Raw genomic sequence first — 25,809 nt, forward strand, 5'->3', positions numbered from 1 at the left:
CACTGGTACGCGCACGGACGGAAGATAGAAACATATACAAATGCACACGCACGAACCCGCGGAATTTTCTCCGGTGCGTGTGTGCACGCATGCACCGTGCACACCAGGGGCCGCGCGAGCGACGCACACGGCGTACACTGAGCTCTTCGGCGGCGCGATCTACGCGAGAGAAAAACTGGAGCCGCGGCGAGGGCCACTCACTAACCTGTCGGAGGCGATTCTCCCCTGTATTCCTCGGTCCACAGTACTCCTGTGTACTCGTATATTTTCACCGGCTACACTGCGATCACCAAACTGTATTCACTCTCTCACACGGCGTTCTTACGATGTGTCTCTTTCGGGAGTATACGCGCGGTGTCTCGGCTCTGTATTCCGATTCTCACGGACGGTTCTCCCGGCGTCCACGGGTGACTTCGAGCCTCCCGTGGAACGATACTCGCTCGGATACGGGCACTGGGGTCACGCGCGCCCGCCCGACGCCCCAGTTATTCGCGAAAATCCCTCGATTCGACGAAAAACTTGGTCGACAATGCGCGGAACTACGCTCGCGACTGTCTCCCTCACTGGAGGAAAATGGCGGCCCCCGGCCATCCGAGTGACTCGCGCGCGCCACCGATACTCTCCGTCAGCGGCCGAACTCGCCCGAAGATCACCGATCCGTCCCGATCTGGCACTGCTGACTGCCGAACGGTTAAATATCGGCTGAATTTTTCTCAGATTTTCGAAAAATACTAAATTGAAGTCCCTTTCTTCTTGGTATAATTCTTCTTATCGCTTCACGCAAGAAATCGAGTAACTTATCTCAAAAGCTTTCGATGCTTGAAATTTTTCTGCGAACCTAACAAGTTCTTTGCACTCTACGGTCGTGTGTTTAAAGCAGTGTGCTGTGTTCACAGTAGGGGCCCCTCACGTGCCGGCTTCCCCTTCCAAATGCCTTTTCGCTGAACTTGGCAAAGATACGATATCAAGTTTTTCCGTAGTCACAACGCGTTCATGGTGAAAATTCCGCGCGAAATTACGAAAGCGAGAAAAGCGCACACGACTAGCAACAAGCTAATAACTTCCATTTCATATTTAACACGTTCGCACGTGTGAATTTTCATTCCGATGGAAAATGTTATGAATGCTATAACATTCAAATTTTGTGAGTCACATTATCATCCATTCAATTCTAAATAGTGTTAATTTTTATACACTTTAATGTAATGACTAATTGATTCATTGAATATTTTCATTTTATTTTGTTTTCCCTTGTAAGTCGGCTAAGTATTGAAGAATGGACAAATATAAAAATATTAAAAACCTTCGTCATTCGTATAATCATAAGACGTACAAAATAAGTAAGTCTGTTACAGCATACCTAATTATTCCGGATATTATAATGGAAATAAGAAATGAAAGAAACAAACGAAAACTCTAGGCTATCAGAAGTAGGATAGGTATTTGTAGCAGAAAGAGAATTGTATCAATGTAAACTACGACGGTTTGAATTATACGCGTCAATTTCGGAGTTTCTTTTGCACTCGTTGCAGACCGCCACCATCGTGCCGCGCAGAACGGTGGAGGGGATATCGTTTGTCTCCCGGGACACAACTTCGGACACCGCTGGTTTAAAGTGTTTAACGTTTGCAATAAATTTGCATATTTTTGTGCCGGCGAGAATGTAGAAAAATCTCGCATTTAATTACCGTTTTAAATCGGCAAGCGTAGAAATTACATTTAACCGTTGACAGGTTATTGAATCGAAATTTTTTTTTTGTCAAGACAAGTTTGCACGTGCGATTCTCGATGATTTTACTAATGTTTACCATAAACTGGTAATCATGATAAAAAGAAATACGGGACCACTCACCCTTCGTAAAAATTTCCGAGATGTTTACGAGGGAAACATGCAGATTTCCAAAACATTCAACCACGCGAACGTTATTAGCGTTTTCTATTCAGCTGCGTTGCACTTGAGTTACACGCTCAAATTTCGCGATTGGTCGAGCCTAAAAATTAATGCATTTCGGTAACCAATGAAAAGCACCAAAGTCCATTGGTATAGGAATAAGGTGGAACACATACAGATGAGAAATAAAATCGCTGCTCCGAAATCAAATACTGAAATAATGTTATAGATTTGTTTACCCCATTTTTAAATATCGTTTAGTGTTATGAAAGATGTCTCACTTTGTAACGACGACAACTGTTAATTGGTAACCAGTCGTTGAATCACATGATCCAACTTGAGAATCATCCCTTATTTCTTTCGTTAATGGAGCCATCTAGATTTACATTATAACACTAACGTTTTCATCATGCGTAAACAAACTGCTGATTATCTTTGTTAAAAGAAATCAACAGCTTTTGCAATTCTTGAAGACGGTTATGTGTCAGACTCGAGATGGACGACTATAACACGTAATTACTGAATATATTAGTTACGATATCATAGACGTGATTTTGCTCCGAATTTTAAGTACAGCATTACACGTAGTTTGAATATAACCAATATGTCAGACGTTAAAAGCCTTGAGCACCCAACGTTAAAGGTACCTAATCCTTTTATCATATCATGTTTAAACCGTCGCATTTCTTATACGAAAAAATGACTTGCAATCTTTCGTTTTCTCCAATGAAACATTATTAATTATCCCAAATTATTTTAAAAAATAATCCGCAAATTTAATATTATGGTATAATTTACCAGAATATCTGATTTGTAGGTTCCTTACGAACTACTTAATAAAAAATTTCGGTCAGCTCAGAAAACCTTAGATAGAGAAGGTTCACATGTATTAGCAGCAGCCAATGAACTATTAAAAAATGATGGGACAGGTGTTCCTGCAGGAGAAATAAGTAGATTATTAGGAGGAGTTGTAGCAAAACTTCAGGTTTTGAAAAGGAAGGCGGAAGAATCTATTGCAGAGGAGTTACAAGCAGGAATGGTCTGCAAAAGACGATTGGACCATTTAAAAGAGCATGCTAATACGACTCCAAGTGTTGTAAACCAATGGCGAAGACAGAGACTTGATAGAATGTTGATAGAATATTTTCTTCGTAAGGGTTACTATAAAACTGCAACGAAACTAGCAGATAGCAGCGAACTTAGAGGTTTAACGAACATAGGTATGTGAATTCATGATTGTGCTTACGATATGAAGTATCATACATATTCTTTCATATTTTTAGATGTTTTTATGGTATCGAGAGAAGTTGAAAAATCTTTAGCAAACCATGAAACTGCAAGATGTGTTGGATGGTGCCATGACAATCGTTCTAAGTTACGAAAATTAGGAAGTACTATGGAATTTAATTTACGTGTACAGGAGTTTATACAGTTAGTGAGGGCAGACAGAAGACTCGATGCTGTCAAGCATGCTAGAAAATGTTTTGCTAATTATGATGATTTTCAAGAATTACATGAGATACAGTGTTGCATGGGTCAGTTGGCGTTTCCAGCTAATACATCTCTTAGTCCATATAAAGATCTGTTAGATGAGAAAAGGTACATGAATCTATCTATCTTCACATTGAATTTTATCAACCATCTTTATGCTTTAATCTGTTCATTACCAATGATAAACATACTTATACTTTGTACTCTGCTTCATCTTTAGCCTACTTCTAATTTTTTCATTTATCTTCAAATTATAGTTGCAACTATTGCGGGATAAGTTACTTTAGATGTTACCAACATGATGATGTTTCAATAATACTACAATATTTACAGATGGGACAGATTGATCGAACAATTCAGACACGAAAATTATAGACTCTTCCAATTAGCAAGCCAGAGTGTCTTTACAGTAGCTCTGCAAGCAGGTTTATCAGCACTGAAGACACATCAATGTTATAGCGCAAATAAAGAAGGGAGAAATCCGAATTGTCCAGTGTGCAATGAACCTCTTAATGAATTAGCTGCTCCATTGCCTTTTGCTCATTGTTCACAGTCCAAACTTGTTTGCAGTATTAGCGGCAAACCATTAAATGAGTATAACCATCCAATGATGATGCCGAATGGATATGTATATGGAGAACAAGTAAGTCAAAAGTTTACAGATAAAAAAGAAACAATTGCTTATTTATACTGTAACAAACAATTCATTGTTCTAGGCATTAGAAAAAATGGCTCAAGAAAACAATGGTACTGTGATTTGTCCGAAAACCAAAGAAGTGTTTCCATACAAAAAGATAGAAAAAATTTATGTTATGTAAAGTTTACCGAATCAGAAACAACTTGTACCATACGCAATATATCATTCTTCTATTCTAAATGTTTATTGTTTAATACTGTATACCATTAATAACAAAGGGAATAACATCTATTTTTAAGGAAATACTTTATTGCGAATTTTATTTTGTGATTACCTACTAAAATATAATAAGAATTGACATGAACATTATGTGTTACGAAACATGTTATACTTTTTCAATATTAAACGGTGTGCAGACTATCATAATATAATTGGTTATTAAGTATGACATCAAACTTGTCCTTATGCATTTATTTAACATCATTTCTACAATAAATTGAACGGTCAAAACAATTTCATAAATCTATGCTTTATGACTTATCTGTAACCATGAACTTTGTGAGTATTTTACAATACTTTATACTTATTTTATGCATGCCCAAACATTTCAACATAATAATGGCAAGATCTGTATCAACAATATTGTAACCTGTTTGATACATTGTTGAGTTATTTACTATAATACCATTTTTATGTAGAAATGGATGTGTATCACTTGCATTCTGTCATTATAATTCATAACTCCGGTGTATTTCAATGAAAAATGCCTCATCTATATAATATGATATGCATTAAGCAATTTTTGACAAAACATGTCCATGATTGAATCAATATAAAAATATCCCTTCTATGCTTCTATGAGCTTTAACTTCAATGATGTTTCATTCAAGGATCTCATTGAATTTCATTTATAATTTATTGTCTGAATTGCTTTATGCAAAGGATTGTCCTTCTAGGAATTCGGATTCTATCTTTTAGAATAAAATTCGTGGTCAACTTGGGATACAACGCTTGAGGTAATTTAAGTCTTTTCCTTTCATCAGCAAAATGCGTTGAAGTTCATGAGTAATACGATCGTGATAACAAATTTGAATTGTGTATAATTTGAAAGAGTGTAAGAATATTGGTTATAAGTGTATATAAGTTGATAGAATTAGATGACAAACGGTATTATAAATGGTGAAACATTATAGCTTATAAGTTACGATATATAATAAAAATGCAAATTTTTAATTATCACATGTTAGAGTATAACATGTGGAAGCACTTAGACAATATTTACAAATCCTGACAATTGTTCTCCAACGAAGGTTTACATTCAATGATGTATACTTTAGTTTGATCTTCTTTCGCATGTAATCAAATTTATTTTAAAATACTTCCGATTTGAGTCAATTCTGAGCAATATCTTATTATTTAAATAAAAACTGATTCCTGCTGAATATAATCACAGAAATGAAATAATAAAATAGTATACATCATTTACAAATTATTCGAATGAAGACATGGTATTCAACATAAAGTATGTAGTGTTTCACATCTTTGAGTCATACATTCAGTAGTCATGTCATGTGTTAACAAATACAATATATATATTTTATAAATGTACAGAAAGATTCGTAGCGCTGTTTCATTGAGCTTGTAATATACGGTACAGTTTAAGTTGTCATGTTACTGTTCACTTATAGTTACTGTCTTAATCAGTTTGTTAATGCACAGAGTAAAGAGAAGTACTTGGTAAGCATATAGTATTACATACTATTTTTATATACTGTTTTTAAATGTAAAAAACAAATAAGAGATTACTGAAACTAATATTTCTATCAAATAAAAGATCAATTTTATTGTCATGGTCTATGTGTATAAGCATTTAATACTTCGGTGTTTTACAAACATAAATCTCAATTGTAGATATTGAAAAAAAATTATATAAAACAAACATGAAAACTTAATGTAAAAACACTTAAAAATTGTAAAATACCTTTTTAAAGGATAGTATACTTATTAATTACGAAAAAGAGAGAACACATCTAAGTAAAGTATTATTAAATTAGTCATCAAACCTTAAAAGTTTCCTGTGCAAGATTTGCGTGGGTATTAGTCAAAATAGCTTGACGCACTTGTTAAATGCATGCGTGATAATTTCGCAACGTTGGAAATACTTCGAGTGAATTAGTACAGTTACTGAGTTTTCGATAACGAAAACAAGAATGATATATCGATCATCATTTTGGGACATACAGCTCAGTTCTGAATTAATTGTATTGTTAGTACAAAAAAGGTAACAAAGCACAGTCTTATCATAAATTTGGTCTGTGTAAGTAACAAATACTAATTATACGATTTTTGATGTGCTTATTTTAGCGGCTTTGAATCAACTTATGTATTGAAAAACCTAGCAATATGTGATTAGTAAGGCTTATTGGTCCAATTCTAGATAGTAGTAGTTTCATTGGAGTGATTAACCATTAAGATCATTTACATGATATAACGACTTCCGCTTCTCTATTTTAACGCGGATACGTTCTTACTCCTTTTTCTTTTTAATTTATAAATAAAACAGTTTTGCATTAAGTTAGGTATCAATCAATAAATTAAGATCATGTATATTCCATTTAACGAAATTGTTTTACAATTAATTAAAACATTTATTTTCAGTTTCATCTACCGTATTAATAAGAAACCTATAGAAACCAATTTTCTCAAAAATATAAATAATATAATTTTGAAAGAAAATTGTGTCAATAAATTTTTATTTTTATTTTTATACTCTTCTCATTTTGATTCACCTATTTCGGAATCAATCTTTAAAAATGTGTTAATGATCCATAATCCAATAGTGTACAGATTAAAACGATAAATTTGCTACCACAATAGGCATTACCAAGCAGAACAATATACCAGTAAAAATTCCTGTAATTAATGATGCTGCGGCAAACATGCCAGCTGTTGAAGCATATTGTGGATCTACCATTCTGAAATTAAAATATGCAATTATGTATTTTTCATCACATTAACAAAAGTATCTTTTCCTTATTATTAAAATTTAAGAGCTTCACCTGGGACAGTACATCATGGCCAGCGACGAATAGTAACCGCTACTTACACCCATTGTTACAGCAATTATAAAATAAATCCAGTCGTTATTAATGTATACTGGTAGTAATCTTATGAGACGTTTTGGTCTATAATTGCACATTAAAAACAATGGTATAAATAAAACACGTAAAACAACTGGAATTACCAAATACCTTTTACTAGGCTGTAGAGAGAAAGCAAAAAATTAGAATGAGTGTGTCTGAAATTAGAATTATGAAATTTACAAACAAAAATACTTACCCACTGTACCAATGATGCAATAGAACTTCCAATCAAAGCGGTAATATTAAATGTGAGAAAACACATAACAGAAGCATAGTACTCTGATGTAACTATAAAATTTGGATCTGAACGTTGTATATCAGACTGCACAGCAGGAAACAAGGAAAGGGTCACGAAGAACACGAAAAATGTGTTGAAACATTGGGGAAAACACTGTTCGAATATTTTCCAATATGGCACTCTATCATGCTTCCCTCTTCCTTTATTTTCTAATTGTCTTTTATTTAATTCCTTTTGATTTAATAATTCATGACATCGATAAAACCTCTATAAATAGAACGAATTAATAATGTTGCAGATAAGAAGGAATTAAAAAAAAATTTATAAATCTTACATTTATTGGAAGTGCAAAGTAAGTATCAAAGCATGCCAAAAGAACAAAGAGAGCCGTTATAAAATAGTATATTGCAGCAGTTCGAGCATTCGGTGACATGTAATCAGCGATAAAATTAATTATGGCTGTGAATGTTCCACTTAAATTCTGAAAATAAGAGAAAAATAATATGTCTGTGTAACAACACGTCTTGTAATCTTCTTTATCATGAAATTTGAGAAGTTGGTGTTTACCGCGCCTAAGATAACAGCTCCTGTGTACTTTGTGGGTAACTTTGCAACCATACCAAACACAGAGTTTTGGTAAATTCCATTAGCAGCTGCAAAAATGTTTAAAGTACATGATAGAACAAGACGAGATTATAAGAAAAAGATTAAAACTTGCATTAATTAGAAAAACTTAAAGCTTCCTTCCTACTCCATTTTAAAAAAATAAAATGTTTTACGTCTTACTGTTTAATATAACAATAGAAACCATGGTAATCCAGAAAAAGACACCAGGCCAACCAGAACTATCAGTCATTGCCAAAATAACAGTACATACAAATATCAAAACTTGTATGAAGATGCTCCATACTATACGTGTTGTCAAATTGCCACTAAAACAATTAGAGACATTTCAAAGTTCTGGAGAAATTATACTAATCTATAGAACAACACAAACATTAGGCTCCAAAATTGTTAGAAATAGCAAAAATATAGTGGAATACATCAAATTAGTAGTATTTAGAATGTACATACCCTAATTGTATAAATATATTTAACCAATTAAATAGTACATTTGGTATTTGCGCTGCAAATCCCACATATGCAAGGAAATTTTTGTCATAATCTGTTTCAATCCCTGCATAATCCTTAGATAACTTGTAGTCAACAAAATACTGAAAGAATAGTTGATTCAACTATGAACATGTGATCTTTATCATGCTGAAAATTAATTTTATTTAAGATTCTTACTTTTTTTGCTGTTATGAACATATTCCATGGCATCAAGGCACCAATTCCATGAAGTACCATTATGAGGAATACAATATTTAATCTAAATGTATAAACATATGAATATAATTATTTTAGTATAAATAGAATATAAAAAGATATTTAATTTTTCAATAGCAATCATAATTTAATTGTTCAATCAACAAGTTTTACCTCAAGTAATGTAATCTAATAATTTCACTTGAGATTCATATTTAACAAACAGATGATTGGGCTTCTTTTAATATAGCACAATCATTAAAAATCCTATTAATAGTTTTTCTGCAGTTGAAGCGTTAAAAACATACAGTTGAATTTACCTATCTCTGGGTGGATTTAATTCAAGGTCTGCTTGATCCATTGTGACTCCTTTAAAATTCAATTCATCATCAGGTCTGCCAGTACCTTCCCATCCAGGAGAAAGTCGTACAGGTTCAGTACCTATAATAAAAGATCCCGCTCTTTTAGTATGATTCATACAATGCACGCACACAAACAGATGCAAACAGTAATTTAATATCATAGTTGTTAGAGCTTGACAACACTTCCACGATGCTCCAATTTAAAGCAATTATTAGTTCAAAGAAGAAGACCCTAATGCATAACACAACATGTACAGTATACATACATTATATCAGAATCTCATCCTGCTCTTATGCAACGTAAAGATAAGAAACATTTTTAAACATTCATATTGGAACAACACAAATATTATTCATATATTAAAAGAAATGAAATATTAATTACCAGTAGGAATGTGAACTGTAAAAGTATTGTAGGAAGGTTTAATGCAACCTGTGGACAAAACATTCATACAAGTTTATTCTAATTGTTTTCCATTTGGCTTTAAATTATATTCCTGTATTATATACATAATATTTTGCTGTAAGTGTTTAACATATTAAAATCATACTAAATAAAATAACATATTACATAAATTCTTATGAAATTTACGTATGACTACAATTTATAGTAATCAATAATAATAATAAAGGCCACGATAGAAACTATTTTGAAGTTATAGAAATATGAATACAGCTTCACCTAACTTCTCATTCACACTCATGTCAGCAGAAATTAACTTTCAGTATGAAAGAGGATACCCATATCTTTACAGGATATATTCTTCAACAATGTATTCTCAGTAAACTCATTTCTACTCAAATATTTATAAAATACTTTGTTTTGTATACTTTCTCCTACGATTTGTTTTTAAGTACAATACTTTCTTTTATTTATGTCAGCAAAATAGCTTTTTTATGTTAATATGTATTTATCAGAAAAAATATGTTTCTAATTATTTAATAAATTTATTACAATTGAAATAATTTTATCAAAGTATTAGACTCTTAAAATCAAGATTCGCATAATTAGAGATAGCTAGAGCTATGTGAATGTGATATACTTGAGATAAGTAGGAACTACTTGTCCAACTACTTCAATATAATTTAGGTATGATTAGAGAAATAAGTTATTTTTTTCATAATTTTTTATCTAATGTTGTGTTACTAACTAGATAAAGAATAGAAAGTAATTATTTAAATTTGGAATCATATGAACACGTATAAGCTATCGAATTTTTACATTCCCTTTAAGAAAAATGTATGAATAACTTTATGTTTGCAAATAATACTTAACATTTCATAATAAATATGAACTTAACACAGCACTCTGAAAAATTCAAGCTGAATGAAACACAAATCAAAGTTACACACTGAAAATCTTGAGGACTATCATATGCCAAGGTGTGCTATGTGAATACCCTCCACGGAGGGACCGGTTTGGCCAAGTATTTGTAGTGAAAATAAAAAAAGAAACAAAAACAATTCCAAGAAGGGTAGAGTCTTCGATATTTGACACGTAGAAGCGGGGCTAAAACGATTAAGTTTGTGGAAAGCAGGTGGAAAAAAAGCGACAAAAAGGGCCAGTATGGTATACCTTTCGCGGGCACGATGCGGGTTCCATTTGAATCTTTCAACAATGTCTGTTCTTCACTGCCGACCCCGAATTCTTTCTTCGTGTAACTGCCCGCCATTTTTCCGTAAAATTTTTAAACTTGAATTCAATTAAAAACTGTGTAGTATCGTAGGTTAATACATTTCACGTGTTGATTGAACTTTGGCAAAATGATTTGTGGCTGATTCGGCAAGATGTGGCCTCTGTTTTTCCTGGCGGACGGACGTTAGTAAAGTTTGAGATGTATTGCTGGGAAAATTTGGTTCCGAGTCGTTATTTCATTGTCATTTGTAATATTCTTCCAGTCACGACTCCTCGGTTTCTTTTCGGAAAGGAAGATTTTGATAGAACCTCTTACGGTATCACTGCATGATCCACTAGTTAAGACGTGGAGTTATGAATAGAACTGTTTCCCAACGTGCCCGACGTACCATGTTTCTGCTTTATTTTTGTAGGTTAAGATAAGACAGGGTTAGAGTTCGACAAGTAAGCTCCACGCCGCACGGAGATCCACGAACTAGTCCGAGATGACACGCGCGCGCGCGCGCGTCTGTGCAGTATTCAAATCAGCGAAAGAAAAAATCTTGCATCACATCACGAATGCAGCTGATGTAATTTATCTGCAACAATTAGTACTCTTTGTTCGTCCCATTTACATGGTTATCATTTTGAGTAGCAATATGTATTGATATTATCTCCACTTAACACAGTTTCGATTGTTTGTTAAGACGGTTGATGGACAAAATAATTACACATATTTTCATAATAATGTCTAATAGTATCATAAAAACGCTAAATGTTCAATGTAAATAAAGGAATAAAATATTTAAACTTTATAAATGGTGATATATAGGTAAAGATAAGTTTACATTTACGATTAGTTATTTTTATTGAATTCTGTTAATTAAAAAATATGTCGATGGTATCCAGACTCCCTCTTTAAAAATATTTTTAACTTCCGGGATTAACCGGAAATGGTCTAGTCAAATTAGAAATTGAATTTTAAACTCGCTTTACAGTCTCTCACACTATCCTTCTCACATCAATTTTTAAAATGCTTGATATAATTATTCCTATTTTTAAAATTTTCCTCCATTTTAATAAAGGTGGATGAACAGTCTGACATGCCTTATACAATGTTTAAACCATCCTTATATTATTTACAAATTTTTAACCAAATTATTTACAGTACTGGTTATTAACCCCATGTTTCAACTTGATACCGATTTGTATTTTCCAGTTGTTTAATAAAATAGTCTGCTTCTTCCTCAGTCTGCCCTGCTTTTTCTTTTACCAGTTTAACAAATTCTTCACGAACACAGTTTGGCATGTTTTTGGAATTACCTGCTAAATAAATGCTACCATTTCTGTTAAGAAATTCCCAACATAGCTGTTTTTGATCTTGTATAACATGTTGTACATATCTGAAAAATTTGCGATCAACATAATTATACCATAGTAAAATACAAAGTTTTATAAGTTGCTTACATTTTATTTTCTTGGTCTCTAGAAAAAGCACAGAATAAATTCAAATGCAATTTCTGTGACATGTGTTCAAAATCATCTTTACAGTGATAATCTTTTTCTTTATTTCTGCATCCGAAGAAAAGAATACAGTTGCTTAAGTCATTATCTAGTGCAGATTTATCTAATAATACAGAACGAAATGGGGCAACACCTGTTCCAGGCCCAATCAGTATCATTGGTTTATCATATGTGAACTTAAAGGTTCCTTTTTGTAACCAAAATATTACTTTTTCTTCCTCCTGTAAGCTAGCTAACCAGTTGGAACACAAACCATATCTTGGTTCAAACAATTTAGTCTTGTACTTTACCACAGCAACCAGCAAATGAATTTCATTTTTAGTGGTTGTTGAACTTGATGCTATGCTAAAAGCACGAGGTTTTATAGGAGACATAATCTCAAATAAAAATTTTATATTTAGTTTACTGGTTGTGTGGGGAAAATCAGCAAATAATTCTATAATATTTCTCCTTGGCCTATTAATATAATTGTACAATTCCTCTTGACCACTTATTGTTGTAAACTCATGGAACTTCTCTTTCTCTAATACATTGTCGCTAATATGATACAACACTTGCATAGTGTGTCTTCTTGGTTTAAAATTTAAATCCCAGTATTGTTCTACAATTTGTCGTAAAGTTAAAGGCAGCCTTAAGACCGATGGCACTTTAACTTCTTTTTCTGACACTTGGATTCTTGTATCTGGATCTAATTGCACATTGTTACTACTTAATACATTAAAAAACTTATCAACTTGTTGCCTAGAATTTTTTGGTCTAACATAAACCACATCTCCAGGTTGGTAGTTAAGATTATCTGATTTCATTTTAATCAATCTAACATCCTGAAAATGATCTTCGGCAGTGGTTCTTGTATTTTCAATTACTGTACCCACCTTCATTTCATTATTTGTAAGTACTTCTCTCATATAAATATTATTTTCTATACAATAGTCATCATTTACAGAATCTGTATGTATTTCGGAAATACTAAATCTTTCAATTATTTTATCTTGATCAATAATCAAATCTGTTGTATTTATATGAAATATATCTGCAATTTTTGTCCATAATTCTTGTAGCCAAGGATCAATAACTGCATCTATCCCTAAGTCATGTTGATCGTCTGCTAATCCAATAGGTAGTATTTCCTTAGCACCTAGTTGTAACAATCTTTTGTTCAACTTTTTTGCTGCAAAATTAAATTTCGCATAGGAACTATCACCTAAACCCAACACTCCATACTTTACATCACTCAGTAACGCTGTTGGCAAATTCTTTCTCAACAGACATCTCCAAAATTGTTTCATATTGTTAGGAGGATCACCCTGACCTGTTGTAGCAACCACAAAGACTATAATTTTCTCCAAATTAAGATTTTGAATGTCATAGTCATTCAGTGCAGAGACAGAACTTTGTAAACCTTTCCTGAAACAAGATTAAGATAATTACATGGTTTATGCATCAAATATGGAATCATATTAAATTGTCTTTTATGATATTGTTCTGTATACGAAATAAAGAGAGAACAATAACAAAACCTTTTGGCACTTTTCCAAATTTGTTCAGCTACGTCTTCAGCAGTTCCGGTTTCACTGCCGTATAATATCGTGACATTCGTATTAATCATTTTGACATCTATTAACGAGGAGAAATTTCGAGTGCGAATTCACTAGAAGAAAATCGGATCACATCGTAGAGATCGTTACAACATTGGTTTCCAGCTGATCAGCATGACGTCATCAGTCTTCGGTAGACGATATCTATAAAAATACAAGATTCCGTGGACAGGTGCGTGAACTACAAAAAGAAAAAAATAATTATCTCTCTTGTTAAATAAGTTTTACGTGTGATAACGATCTTAATCAATCAAATGTCAAGGATAAGTGTCTAGGCTAAGTCCCATTTGGCCCGTGGCCCAAGATATTTATAAATAAAAAATAGCATCCCGTGTATGCTTCGCGAAAGAGTCGTTCTCGACTGAACATTTTACATCTCTTAATCGACGTTGCTAGAAACACGTACTAGACCGTTACTTTGCGAAAAAGCACGTATTCCCAGATGTCAAGTTGTCGAATATTCTGAAAATTGGCACCAAAGTGTCAAGGGTGACAAAAAGAAAGTGCGTGATACGTCTCAAAAACCGGAACCGGATACAAGATTCTGTGTAACCATAATATGAAAGCATCAAAGAAAGTTTGATCTTTTTCGTACGTTTTTTACGACGAAGATAGTTTTTTTATGAGGATTCTAGATACCTTCAAGGTCGAATTAATTTAAAATAATGAATGAGATAAGGTTCAGATGAGAGATAGCGTGATGTAACTGCACACTTTTTACAAACTCAGTAACTATAGATCGCAGCGACTGAAATTAAGGTTAGAAGAAAGCGTGCAATTGTATGTTGTCATCTTTTGTATAATCTGCAGTATTTTAGTCAATTTTTGTGGTTTTAATAACACGGAATTACTCGAATATTACGGACTGTTTAGTCGAAGGAATCAAACTCTATTAAAAAACATTCAAGAATCCGCTTGCTCTTTATAGTCCTCTAGCGGTAAGTTCAGGAGGCACTATTTACAAAATTGTTACCGTTCCAATGGTAATGTTAGTTTGACTCAATTTCTTATAGCTTTTAAATGTTCTTTAATTTTGGGATAATCTTGGTAGACGATTTTAGTAAAAGTGTCCAATATGCTTAAAATAAGTACAACGAAGAAGAGACTACATTGTCAACGGCCTTGAGTGGTTTGTTGATTTCGATCGACTTTAGTAGACTTCATTTAAGACTTATGTACAGCAAAGTCTATGTATATCTTATTGGAGATAGATGCACTTGAATTAGTGCTCTTGATATAACCGGATTTATCATATACTAGGATATCCCATTAAATGGTCAGTAACCAATTGCTCAATTCGAGGGCAAATATAATTCGGTTATTGTTAACTGATTAATAACAATCAACTGGGCTACAGTTGCGTAATATTTAATGCAATTAACGAGTTATATATAATTAAACTAGTTGAGTATAAATTGCAATTAACTGCTAAAGATTTTAACTGAAACGATGTATATAATCGCAATTATATAGGTATTTAAGAGTGAATCAAATACGATGATCTTAATAAACATTTTTTTACGCCGCTAGAGATTCATTGAGCATAACAAAGTTTAATTCAGATTCAAATTCTAAATAATTTATATCATATGGAAAATAATTAGATATTACATACGTACAAACTTACATAGATTGACTTCGGTTAGACTGTATTTGAAAAGATCAGTTAATAATAGAACAAATAGTTAGTTAATATTAGAGACTATTAAATTTCAGTTATAAACTGATTTGAAAATTAAATAACGTTCGAGAACTAACGAGAATCGGTTGTCAGTTCTTAGCCCTCTAACGGCAAGTTCAGGAGGCCTTGTTACACGAGGTTGGCAGTCCTGATATCTGTTTGCGGATGATTGTCAAAACCTACTTTCTCAGCGAAGTCTTCAGCTTTGCATGGCAGTTCGAAGGATAACATCATGACTGTATTTGACTTGTAGAAGGGAAAGAGGAGCTCAGTGAAGCCAGAAGGGATATCGTGCGTCTGTTTAGCAAGGAGTGAGTGTGCATAAAGAGAAGTTTCTTGTCTCGTTACGTTCGTCGCATTTCACCCGTTCAACGAGTGACGTGCCTCGGGTCTTCGTCGGTGGGGAAGAAGATTACTCCGATTCGAACGCGAGGAGAGAAGGCGGGCTTTCGTTCTCGCGGATGTGAAATTGATTTCGCAGCTGTGCCTTAACCTTCTCTCTTATTTAAATGCAATTACAGTGGGCTGCTGGCCGTAGTGTGCGACTCAACAACTGATCCACGTCTCTGTCTTCACGTCAGGTTCACAACGATCAGCCGATATATTGTACTTCGATGGAGCTTACTCGCGCGTGACAACAACTTTCGGGACACCAGGCTCAACTTTTGCCAGGTAGCCCCTCTTCTGATCTATCAGCCGTACGAGACTTGCTTTGTTCCGTAAAATCCTGTCCACATTTCTCCTTGACGTGACGCTTGTGCGACATAAAAGCGCTAGAGGTCAGTCACATTTCAAACCTCTATTACAGTTTACCGCGTTTTAGTTTTGAAATGCTTAGTCTCGCCAAGGAATTTTGTATCATGTTACTGTAAATCTAATTGCTTGCATACTATCGTGTTCTTTTTATGTATATGTTATTTTAAATGTATATGTATGTTTATACATATATATTTGAATGGAATTCAATTGTAAATATATTAGTGAGTTTTTTAGTGAGTTACTTGTCTTATGTTATTTGTCAATGTAAATGTTTTTGTTAAAGTTATAAAATTATATATATATATGTGTTAATAAAGCTAACACCTGTTTTTTCATTTAATCTATGTACGATACTTACTTACTCGTAAGATAATAATTATTTTTCCATTGAATTCATACCTTTTCTTGTTTTTTCTTTGCAGATTGCGATAGCTGTCTGTATTCACATTACTGTGGCAGCTTTTATTTTCTTATATCCAATCGACATGTTTACCACATGACATGAACTTTGTTGTATGACTAATGAATACTATCACCGATCTTTATGGAAATTACCTATTCGCCATATCTTATGACATGAAAATATGCAAAATTCAATTACCATAAGCAACAATAACAATTTGTCAAGATATTCAATGTAACTTTCGATTCACGTTTATGCTTTATAAATATATTTCATTCGAGCCTCGATATTAAAGTGTCTATGCATTAGAGACAATAGGATTTACAAGATAAAAGGGTCATACAGAGAAAATGAGTAACAGGCTTGAAGAACGAGAGTCGAAATGGACCTGTGAATATTGTACATACGAAAACTGGCCTTCTTCTTTGAAATGCACAATGTGCAGAAGTGCCAAGCCTTTATTAGGGGAGGATATTTACCGTCTAAGGGATCCAAGTCCACAAAGATCTGGATCGAACGTTGCGTCTGGTCCAGTAACTCATTTAAGTCCTACGGATTCTTATAATCTTAGTCCTCAGAATTATAGTCAGAATGTACCATCGGGTGGAAAGTGGTCTTGTGCAATGTGTACCTATCTTAACTATCAAAATACCACACGTTGTGTTCAGTGTGGAAATAAAAAACCCATGGGTCTCAATCAGTCTATACACTCCATAGCTTCGAATTTGCATGAACATCTAGCACCCCTTAGGCTAGGAGATCCACCACCAAATTCAGGATCTATACCTCCTCCAATAAATTTACACCCAGAAAGATATTATAATTTACAAACTAATTTACACCCTGAAAAGTGGTCTTGCCTCGTTTGTACTTATGAAAATTGGCCAAAAGCTACGAAGTGTGTGATGTGTGGTAATCCTAAAGAAAAAGACAGAAGAGATAAAAGCGCCAATAATGTGGGTATTATTTTGCCAAGTCCAGAAAGAGATCACAGTCAACGCAACTTATCCTCTCCACCCCATGTACCATATATTCATCAAACTCAAAGGGATGAGAATATGGCTGTAGGACGAAGGTAAATGCACTTTATTGATTATTGTGATACTATAGGCAACAATTTTAGGTATTGCAAGTCTTCTCATGTTGTAGGGGCTCGCATAGATATTCTGATAGCAGGAATGACAATTTATCGACTCCTCAATCTCCTAATAATTGTGACTATGAACGTAGATTAAAGCAGCTAAGGCGTCATACTGATTGGTGCTGGTTAAATGCATGTCTTGGCATTGTGGAAGGCGACAATGCTCCTGTCGAGGCTTATTTGGCAAGCGGAGGTGATCCTGCTCGTCAGTTGACGCACTCGGAAGTTCTGCTTCTTAATAGAAGTAGTGCTTTTGATGTCGGACATACTCTAGTACATTTAGCAATTAGGTCAGTAGGAAACGATTTTATACAAAGGATTCTAAATCAAATTTATTTCTATTCATATATTCTTGTAAATGTATATATTCTTTTTGGCCATGTTTCAACTTCTTTGTTACATGCGTGACATTACAAATATTATAGTACATTATATAATCTATAATATTATTGTGTTAAAAAGAAAGTTTTCGGAGTATTGCTCATTCAGTTTATCATACCCTTAACAGATTTCAAAGAGAAGATATTCTAGCAACATTATTATCACAAATTGAAGGTTCAGGTTCTGGAGTTAAAAGGGTACCAAGTTATGTTGCACCAGATTTGGCTGCTCAGATACGCAGACATGTCACCAATAGTATCCGGTTATGCAAGGGTTCCTTTCCATGTTATTTTGTCACTGATATAGCTACATTCGCTTTGCCTGCTGAGGTTACTATAATACTATATTACTTTATTGGGGTATAATAGTTTGTCAAAGACATTGATCATCTAAAATAATATTAAGTTATATAAGTTCTACTTAAATACATATCGAAAATATTAATTGTTAGGTAGAGGATTTACCAAGCATTGTGCAAGAACAGCTATTGGAGGAGTTACTAGATAAGGAAGCTCAACAGCAATTAGAAGGTGGTTGTGGAGAACCTCCAGCACTAAATTGGTCTCTTGAAATTACTGAGCGTTTAGGAAGTCGCTTACACGCGCTTTGGAATAGATCTGCCGGAGACTGTTTACTAGATTCTGCAATGCAAGCTACTTGGGGAGTTTTTGACCGGGATAATGCTTTAAGGAGAGCCCTTGCTGATTCCTTACAACAAGCTGGTCAATTGTAAGTTTTCATTGCCATATACAAAGAGCCTAAGTTATACCTTATAAATATAAACTCCATTAATTCGTTATCTCTTTACTATTTCAGCTTTTATCCTCGATGGAGAGAGTACGAAGCATCTCAAGCATCTCGAATGTTAGATTTTACATTAGAAGAGACTCAATGGCAAGAAGATTGGGAAAGTTTATTGGCAACTGCTGCGCAACCAGGAAGCGCGTTGGAACAATTACATGTATTTGCTCTTGCCCATATCTTAAGACGACCTATTATTGTTTATGGGGTTAAATATGTTAAAAGTTTTCGAGGCGAAGACATAGGTAACTTATCACAAAACTCATTCCTTCTATGACTGCTCTATGAAGCTGACAACATGTATTTAAACAATTCTATTTACACAGGTTACGCAAGATTCGAGGGTGTTTACCTTCCACTTTTATGGGAACCATCATTTTGTATTCGATCGCCTATTGCTTTGGGTTATACGCGGGGTCATTTTACAGCTCTCGTACCTATCGAGCCATACGCGTCATCTAGAATACCACCAATTTCATCCCATGGCGGCGTAGGTTTAGTTGGCGGTAATAGTCCACTTCAACAGTTGCAAATAGAAATGCAGACTACGTTTATGCCGTTGATGGACCGAGAACACAAACTGTTGCCAATCCATTTCTTGAGTCCAGAAGAAGTCGGTCGGGAGGAAACCATTTTGAAGGAATGGCTCGACGTGTGTAGAACCGAGGGTGGTGTACTTGTCGCGCAACAAAAACTTCATAAAAGACCCTTACTCGTAGCACAAATGTTAGAGGAATGGTTGAATCATTATCGAAGACTCGCGTAAGTAGAACACACATCCTTTTCTAGTATCTTATTTTCTCAATAGGGATGGGATTTGTGCAACAGTGTAATCAATTGTTCTTACATTATTAATAATAGTTTACAAAATTATACTATACTATACCCCATCTCTGTTTATCAATATCCTGCGTTCGATTTTTTTCAAACATAATCGTAAAATTAATGAACGTTATAGTCAAACGAACAATGCACCCTTCCTGAGACCGCCCGTACTACAAGATTACAGCAGCGATGGCGACACGGAGGACGAATAACGGGGTGCAATCGGTTATGTTAACTAAATTCACACGAGAAGACTTTTTTCCATAATTTCGCTGGAGTGGCAATCACAACGCAAGATCTCTAAGGTCCGTAGTGTGTGGACTTCGTGACACATTCGTATTTATTGGCGCTGTATTACTATTGCGTAATTTTTGTACATCATTGTTGGTCGACGAACCAATCCGAATTCTTTTTGATTCGTACTATTAATTATACAAAATATTTATGATTTAATTTGAGTATTTTATAATAACTTATGATTAATCTACAGAAGCATCGTACGATAGCGAAACGAAGCAAACGGTCGGTCAATCAAATTTAAATTTCGTGTACGAGCAGCAAGTTAAGGAATGATATTTTGTTCTGGTCAAAAGTGCTTTTGATTCTTCGATGGGCTCCTGTACGATAAAGCCCATCGAAAGAACACGGTTATGTACTATGTAGAAACTATATATGTATAATATTCATTTTCATAACGTATTTATAACGGGACGTTATATTGAGCGTAATAAGTGCTCACCGAATATTTTGGATTTGCAATTCGGCGTGATACGAGTATCGGATGAACAAAAAAATTACACATTTAATTAGTGTAAAGTCGTTATGCTTTCGGAGTTCATTTGTTTTTCTCTGCAAATAGGGCATATTCGCGCTAGGAGAAAGCGTAAACACATTATACTCGGAAAGGAAATTAAGGATAAAAGAATTCTCGGGTGTTAGTTGCGAAAGAGATATTTGTTCGTGAAAAATGGAGCATAATTATAAGAAATGTGTAAAAACAGAAAAAAAAAATAAAACAAAAGACCGTCGTCGCCACTTATTGTCTGATCAAGCGTGAAAGTACTTGGTGACTCCGGTACAGACCATGTGATTTTTAAAGATTGTAAATAAGGACCGAAGAAATATTCTGTAATCGTCTTTGAATCACTTGTTATCTTTGAGCTGTGTTAATAAGCGTAAAATGCGAATACAACAACGACACATCCCTCTGGCAAGAGGGAGCGTTGTGATTTCTTTGTGGCCGCTTCTGGTGTATTAACGGAATAATTACGAAGTACCAGTTAAATTGTACTTTCTTCTTTGTGGGTGAAAAAAAAAAGAAGGGAAGAAAGAGAGAACGAACGAAAGAAAGGAAGATACACGAAGTTATGAGGATCCCCATTCGGCGAGGTGTTCGAGACCTCGCGAGATGTTTAGTCATCGCGATCTTAGATGTACTAGAACTTTTATAAAAAAAAAAACAAAAAACAAAAGAGGAAAGAAAAAAGTGCAGATGAGGGCAGAGAAACAAGTAATACTATTTAAGCACCAATATTATGTCCTCGGTACGTGCTGTATTCGCGAACGGACAAAGATTTATGGTAAACTGGCTCGGCCAAATATAATGAACCCTAATCAAAAAAGTACAAAAAATCGTCAGAGGGAAAATGATGTTTCTTTTACGAATGCTCGTTACGTAGTTCGCTTAATATATTTAGTCCTTGTTTTTACTAATTCTAATTGTAGCTTCTAGTCCTTTTTAGCACCGTCATTCTATTTTTTTTTTCGAATCACATGCGGCTTGTGATTTAATTATGTAATTAGTTACTGATGGTCTCGGTGACGTTCGCGTAGGGAAGATATTCAAGTCAATTCCATGTTTTAAAGAAACGGTGAACACAAGGCGCCGTGTTGAGAGTGCCCGGAGGATCGACGATGTCACTGTTACTGTGCTCTTCATCCTTCTTTTGTTTCTCCACTTGTTTTTAATTTTTGTTTCCTTTATTTTTTGTTCTCTTTGTCCTGTTTAGTATGATTCTTTTTTTTTATACGTACCTAAAAACGGTAACGTGGATGTTAAACGGTTCTCTAACCGAAAAGAAACTCTCTAGTGATATTCTCGGGCACGGCGTGCGCGAATTACGGAAAAGAAAAGGAGAAAAAAGAAAAAAGATGAAATGAAGATAATGAGGAGGAGATAATTGTAAAAGTGACGACGCTCCGGTGGTGTATTTTCTTTCCCCAATTACATAAGTGTTTCTCGCTCGAGTTGCCAGAATTTACTCGGCAGGTGATACAAAACAAGAATATAAAGATTTAAGAATTTAATTGAATCAGATAGAAGTCTATATTAATATAGAATATATAAAATAGATTATATTAAATAATATATCGATGTACAATAATTCTAAATGATGATTTATTATTATAATTACTATGATTATTATTATTATTATTATTATTATTATATTATTATATTATTATTCGTATCATTATTAAATCCGTAATAAGAAATACCGACGTGAATCAATGAAATGCAAGTTACTTCATGACCTTCGAAATACCGATCCCGATGGCCACTCGTGAAAAGTATACTGATCGACCCATTCGAGTTGAAATCTGTAATTAAATCAGCCCGTTGATCTCTCGACTCTGGAATACTTAAAATGCTGTTGCTATATTGGATTTATGCATGAGTTCTTATATTTTATAGCGGTTTTATTTTTAAGATAAACTTTTGTTATGTGCGCCTTTTATCATTTATTTAAACAGAACAATTCATTGGAAGTTCGACCGAAGAAGGATTCCGAGCTTTTCTGAATTTTAAATTTTCATCGCATGTAAGAATCTCACGCGATGCGACCGCTCGCATCTTTCCTTGCAGTTTCAACCGATTTGTAATTTTAATTAAAACAAATGAAACTTTCAGAAAAGCCGATGACGCTTGGTCGAATTCAAAAATAAAAAAAAGAAAGAAGAAACGTTCTTCTGCTTCGAAAGTTGCGCGGAGATTTTTTGACTGATTGTGCATAACGAATGCTTATTTTCGAAATAAAATTGCGTTTGAGGCATAAGCGCGAATTTATGCAGGATTGTAATATTCTTAACGATCTCTCCGAAACTCTTTGCGAATCGAAGTCCGAAAAGCGGCGAGGGATCGTTAATTAGCAGCGAGATTTCGCGAAATGATATGTTTAAAACGTTTCGTTCCTTTTTTTTTCTTTCTTGCAAGACACGCTGCTGGACAAAAGTATTGACACAGTACAATTTCTACAGTATAAATCTCTCCGTAAACAAATATCGAACCGAACGTTCATTTCTCAGACTAAATGTACCGCGTGCATTTTAATAACAAATAGAACGAAGAACAACAACAGAAGCGATCGAAACGTATTGGCACAAGGTATCAAATCGAATGTACACTAATTCACTATTAAAATCGTCAGAGAAAGTAAGCCGACGCAGAAGAGATTCTCATTGCTCCGCCAAGATCCGCAGCCTATTTTTCTTTTCGTTTGCGTTATCATTGTTCGCGCCGAAGTTGACAAAATCGATGCTGTTCCAGAAAGAAGAACAGTTCCAACGTTGTTTTTCACCGAGCATTTATATTGCGAATATCGTGCCAGTGCTTTTGTTCAACACCGTGTGGACGGTATATTGCAATGAATATCTTCATTGTAAATCCGATCGTAGTTCCATCGCAGTTGCTGCCTCGAACAGTTTTTTTTTGTTTTTCGAACGACACCTATTGTTACTTTGTGCGCATTGTTTTCGGAAAAATTGCTCGGATAGGTGTGACCGCTGGTTTGTACCGTATGCAGAAGTAAGAAAGACAATCCACGATGTAACGCCCGACGTAATCTAATTGATGTACTTACGTAAGGTATACGCGATCGGTAACTTACGTAAATCGAGGAACAAGTCCAGCCAAACGTTTGTATTCAATTTTGCTTTTGTACACTTCGTTGTCGTCCTTATTATACTAAAGCAATCTTTTGTTCCGAGATACATTCAGTTCTTACACCTGTTCCTCCTCGATTCGTCTCGAATTCGCCTCTTAGGTCAGGCTTGCTTCCCTTCTTTCGACGTGATGTAGTCAAATACTATTGTAAATAGTTCGCGAAACACTTGATAAAAGTAGAGTGTTCTCTTTAACGGAAAATGTATCAACAATGGGGGGAGGGGGGAGGAGGATACGCAGTCACTGCACGTAATTACCGCCTGATAGTTCATCGATGATTTACTGTGTTTCGTGAAGAAAAAAAAAAAACGAAAAATTCTAGTATTATTTCGTCCCCATTGAGGAATTATGTTTTTTCTATCGTGCGTACATTCCTCGGTGAGCAAACGGATACAAAAAAAAGAAAAAAATAATGGTTTATTTTCGTATTTCGCTGTATCGTTCCGGACGAAGTCCGACAGTTTTGTCTTTACCTAGGAACAAAGTAGTATCGTTTGTGAAGTTCTCAGCAGAGTTCTCAGCAGAAAGCAGAACTTTCTCCGGGTGGTTTAAGCGTAAAAATACTGATTAAAATTTTTATAAGAAGTTGTATATAAAAATTATGATTAACGAGAATAATACCACGATTTTATTTTGTATGTATGGTGCTTTATTAGATGATTACGATTGGCATGGTGTTCGAATCACACTATTACATTCTGTAGCTGAGTGAGCTTCTCAAGTATCGTGCTCTTAATTATACTCTCTTCTCTCTCTCTCTCTCTCTCTCTCTCTCTCTCTCTCTCTCTCTCTCTCTCTTTCGTCGTGTTTAAGAAGAGCGTACGTTCAGACGAAAAATTTCTACGAGTTTCGAATTACAAAATGAAATTACACTAGGGAACCTTTCGGAATTTCAATTATTTCCGTTCATGTGGATGAAGCTACTGTGATTCCTTTCTGTTAATTTTACCATGTAAGTTTTTATGTAAATAGAGTTTATTCTATGGAATTAATGGAATTCAGGAACAACTAATAAACTGCATAACAACAAAGGGTAGCATGTAATATACCTTATTACTCTTGAATTTTCCATGTTAACACCAACATTACATTTATAGACGTACGATTACGCTGAATTACTTACCGATGTAACATGTACCTGTAAACACGTTCTCTATTCACCAATCGAAATCGAGCCTCTTAGCGGCCCCATTAGGCATATATAGGAACCATTTCCATTCTTTCGTATCTTGTTAGTGAATCTCATTAGCTTCCAATTATGCAACTCGTCCTCATTGGTGTAGGAGACCCGTTTGATCGAATATGTGTACTCATCTTTTACAGAATTTGTAATAAAGTTTTCACGTGACGATATGCTTTTATTTAGAGCTTAGGCTTTCTTTCCAGCATAATAAGGTTGTTAATATCGATGATACTTAGTACACTGTTGTCGCAGCTATATGAATAAACGTTTATATTAATACGCCGTGTCTACTCATTTTTTTGTTCATCGATATACATACCAAGCACAATTGATGCAATTGTCGAAATCGTTTTTTTAAGATTTTCTTTCGTGGATCACGATTACATTATTGTATTTCTCGGAGGAATCGCTGCGTCAAAAGCAAACTTGCGCAAAACATTTTCCATTGCGGAAACAGTACGAAACGTGTTTTTCTTTCCGTTTCAAAATCAAGGACGTCATTATTTCTTTTTTTAGAATACTATTGAATAGTTCATACATTAGTCAGAATAATCACGAAAAGGTAGGCATATTTATGTCAATGGAAGAGAACAAACAGTTCGTGCCGTATGTCGAAGAGCATATGCGCACTCATTATGCAGATTCGATGCATTTATTTCAAAAAATAAAACGAGTAGCTGCAATTTAGATCAGTGAGAAAATTAAAAGAATATCACAGATTATTATATTTTCAATTTACCGAAGAGAGAATCATTTCTATTTAATTTCGATTTCCTACGATCGGCGCAGAAAAATCTTTATTCTGCCTTACGAACCAATCAACCCGTCAACAATTAGCAAATGAGAAACAGCAGAAAATTGGGAATTCAACGAATAGTTTATTTCCGA

The 25,809-nt window shown here is 34.5% G+C and overlaps 4 protein-coding genes across 16 annotated transcripts in view; 2 read left to right on the top strand and 2 right to left on the bottom strand.

Annotated features, from left to right (window-relative positions):
• The window catches only part of CtBP (C-terminal binding protein), a 57,380-nt gene extending 56,779 nt beyond the window's left edge, over positions 1-601 (bottom strand). The window contains exon 1 of one of the 5 annotated variants that reach the window (XM_076525916.1): positions 206-600. The gene's annotated coding sequence lies outside the window, so the exon portion shown is untranslated. Of the gene's footprint in view, positions 1-205 lie in introns of all 5 variants that reach the window. The other 4 variants (XM_033477172.2, XM_033477168.2, XM_033477174.2 and 1 more) reach the window with 4 other exon arrangements.
• Positions 602-2,270: 1,669 nt separating this feature from the next.
• Kaz (E3 ubiquitin-protein transferase Katazuke) lies at positions 2,271-4,322 on the top strand. 2 transcript variants are annotated; one of them, XM_033477180.2, is made up of 5 exons: positions 2,271-2,534; positions 2,709-3,111; positions 3,175-3,490; positions 3,725-4,025; positions 4,099-4,322. In XM_033477180.2, exons 1-5 carry the CDS (start codon positions 2,496-2,498, stop codon positions 4,198-4,200), a joined length of 1,161 nt encoding a protein of 386 aa, XP_033333071.1. In that variant the 5' UTR covers positions 2,271-2,495; the 3' UTR covers positions 4,201-4,322. The 2 variants fall into 2 exon arrangements, with proteins under 2 accessions (XP_033333071.1, XP_033333070.1); XM_033477179.2 differs by having other exon boundaries at positions 2,272-2,534; positions 3,716-4,025.
• Positions 4,323-4,475: 153 nt separating this feature from the next.
• LOC117224398 (NADPH-dependent diflavin oxidoreductase 1) lies at positions 4,476-13,988 on the bottom strand. Of its 3 annotated transcripts, XM_033477314.2 has the most exons (12): positions 13,730-13,988; positions 12,153-13,616; positions 12,009-12,088; positions 9,029-9,149; positions 8,691-8,772; positions 8,475-8,614; positions 8,187-8,332; positions 7,968-8,053; positions 7,735-7,881; positions 7,359-7,667; positions 7,079-7,281; positions 4,476-6,994 (listed from the first exon to the last, which is right to left on the bottom strand). In XM_033477314.2, the coding sequence occupies exons 1-12, from the start codon at positions 13,816-13,818 to the stop codon at positions 6,868-6,870; spliced, it is 2,994 nt and encodes a 997-aa protein (XP_033333205.2). In that variant the 5' UTR covers positions 13,819-13,988; the 3' UTR covers positions 4,476-6,867. The 3 variants fall into 3 exon arrangements, with proteins under 3 accessions (XP_033333205.2, XP_076382029.1, XP_076382030.1); XM_076525914.1 differs by lacking the exons at positions 12,009-12,088; positions 12,153-13,616; positions 13,730-13,988 and adding exons at positions 9,456-9,503; positions 10,647-11,345; XM_076525915.1 differs by lacking the exons at positions 12,009-12,088; positions 12,153-13,616; positions 13,730-13,988 and adding an exon at positions 10,647-11,331.
• Positions 13,989-15,581: 1,593 nt separating this feature from the next.
• trbd (ubiquitin thioesterase trabid) lies at positions 15,582-25,200 on the top strand. Of its 6 annotated transcripts, none has more exons than XM_033477310.2 (9): positions 15,582-15,799; positions 16,010-16,160; positions 16,670-17,725; positions 17,812-18,081; positions 18,300-18,501; positions 18,624-18,901; positions 18,989-19,218; positions 19,300-19,735; positions 19,932-25,200. In XM_033477310.2, exons 3-9 carry the CDS (start codon positions 17,001-17,003, stop codon positions 20,008-20,010), a joined length of 2,220 nt encoding a protein of 739 aa, XP_033333201.1. In that variant the 5' UTR covers positions 15,582-15,799; positions 16,010-16,160; positions 16,670-17,000; the 3' UTR covers positions 20,011-25,200. The 6 variants fall into 6 exon arrangements, with proteins under 6 accessions (XP_033333201.1, XP_033333202.1, XP_033333199.1 ...); XM_033477311.2 differs by having other exon boundaries at positions 15,600-15,799; positions 17,881-18,081; XM_033477308.2 differs by having other exon boundaries at positions 15,601-15,799; positions 16,010-16,267; positions 17,800-18,081.
• Positions 25,201-25,809: the final 609 nt, after the last annotated feature.

This window comes from Megalopta genalis, chromosome 13 (assembly GCF_051020955.1).
Source record: "Megalopta genalis isolate 19385.01 chromosome 13, iyMegGena1_principal, whole genome shotgun sequence".
Taxonomy (NCBI): Eukaryota; Metazoa; Arthropoda; class Insecta; order Hymenoptera; family Halictidae; genus Megalopta; species Megalopta genalis.

What these genes read in the sequence shown, in the direction of transcription:
- Kaz (XM_033477179.2), top strand. Translation starts at nt 2,496, where the DNA reads ATGTCAGACGTTAAAAGCCTTGAGCACCCAACGTTAAAG. An exon ending in GATCTGTTAGATGAGAAAAG is followed by an intron (nt 3,491 to 3,715) that starts GTACATGAATCT and finishes CAATATTTACAG; the next exon opens with ATGGGACAGATTGATCGAAC. An exon ending in GATATGTATATGGAGAACAA is followed by an intron (nt 4,026 to 4,098) that starts GTAAGTCAAAAG and finishes TCATTGTTCTAG; the next exon opens with GCATTAGAAAAAATGGCTCA.
- LOC117224398 (XM_033477314.2), bottom strand. Translation starts at nt 13,818, where the DNA reads ATGATTAATACGAATGTCACGATATTATACGGCAGTGAAACCGGAACT. An exon ending in TGTTCATAACAGCAAAAAAA is followed by an intron (nt 8,615 to 8,690) that starts GTAAGAATCTTA and finishes CTATTCTTTCAG; the next exon opens with TATTTTGTTGACTACAAGTT. An exon ending in GAGCTGTTATCTTAGGCGCG is followed by an intron (nt 7,882 to 7,967) that starts GTAAACACCAAC and finishes TCTTATTTTCAG; the next exon opens with AATTTAAGTGGAACATTCAC.
- trbd (XM_033477308.2), top strand. Translation starts at nt 17,001, where the DNA reads ATGAGTAACAGGCTTGAAGAACGAGAGTCGAAATGGACCTGTGAATAT. An exon ending in CATTCGCTTTGCCTGCTGAG is followed by an intron (nt 18,502 to 18,623) that starts GTTACTATAATA and finishes ATTAATTGTTAG; the next exon opens with GTAGAGGATTTACCAAGCAT. An exon ending in AATCATTATCGAAGACTCGC is followed by an intron (nt 19,736 to 19,931) that starts GTAAGTAGAACA and finishes TGAACGTTATAG; the next exon opens with TCAAACGAACAATGCACCCT.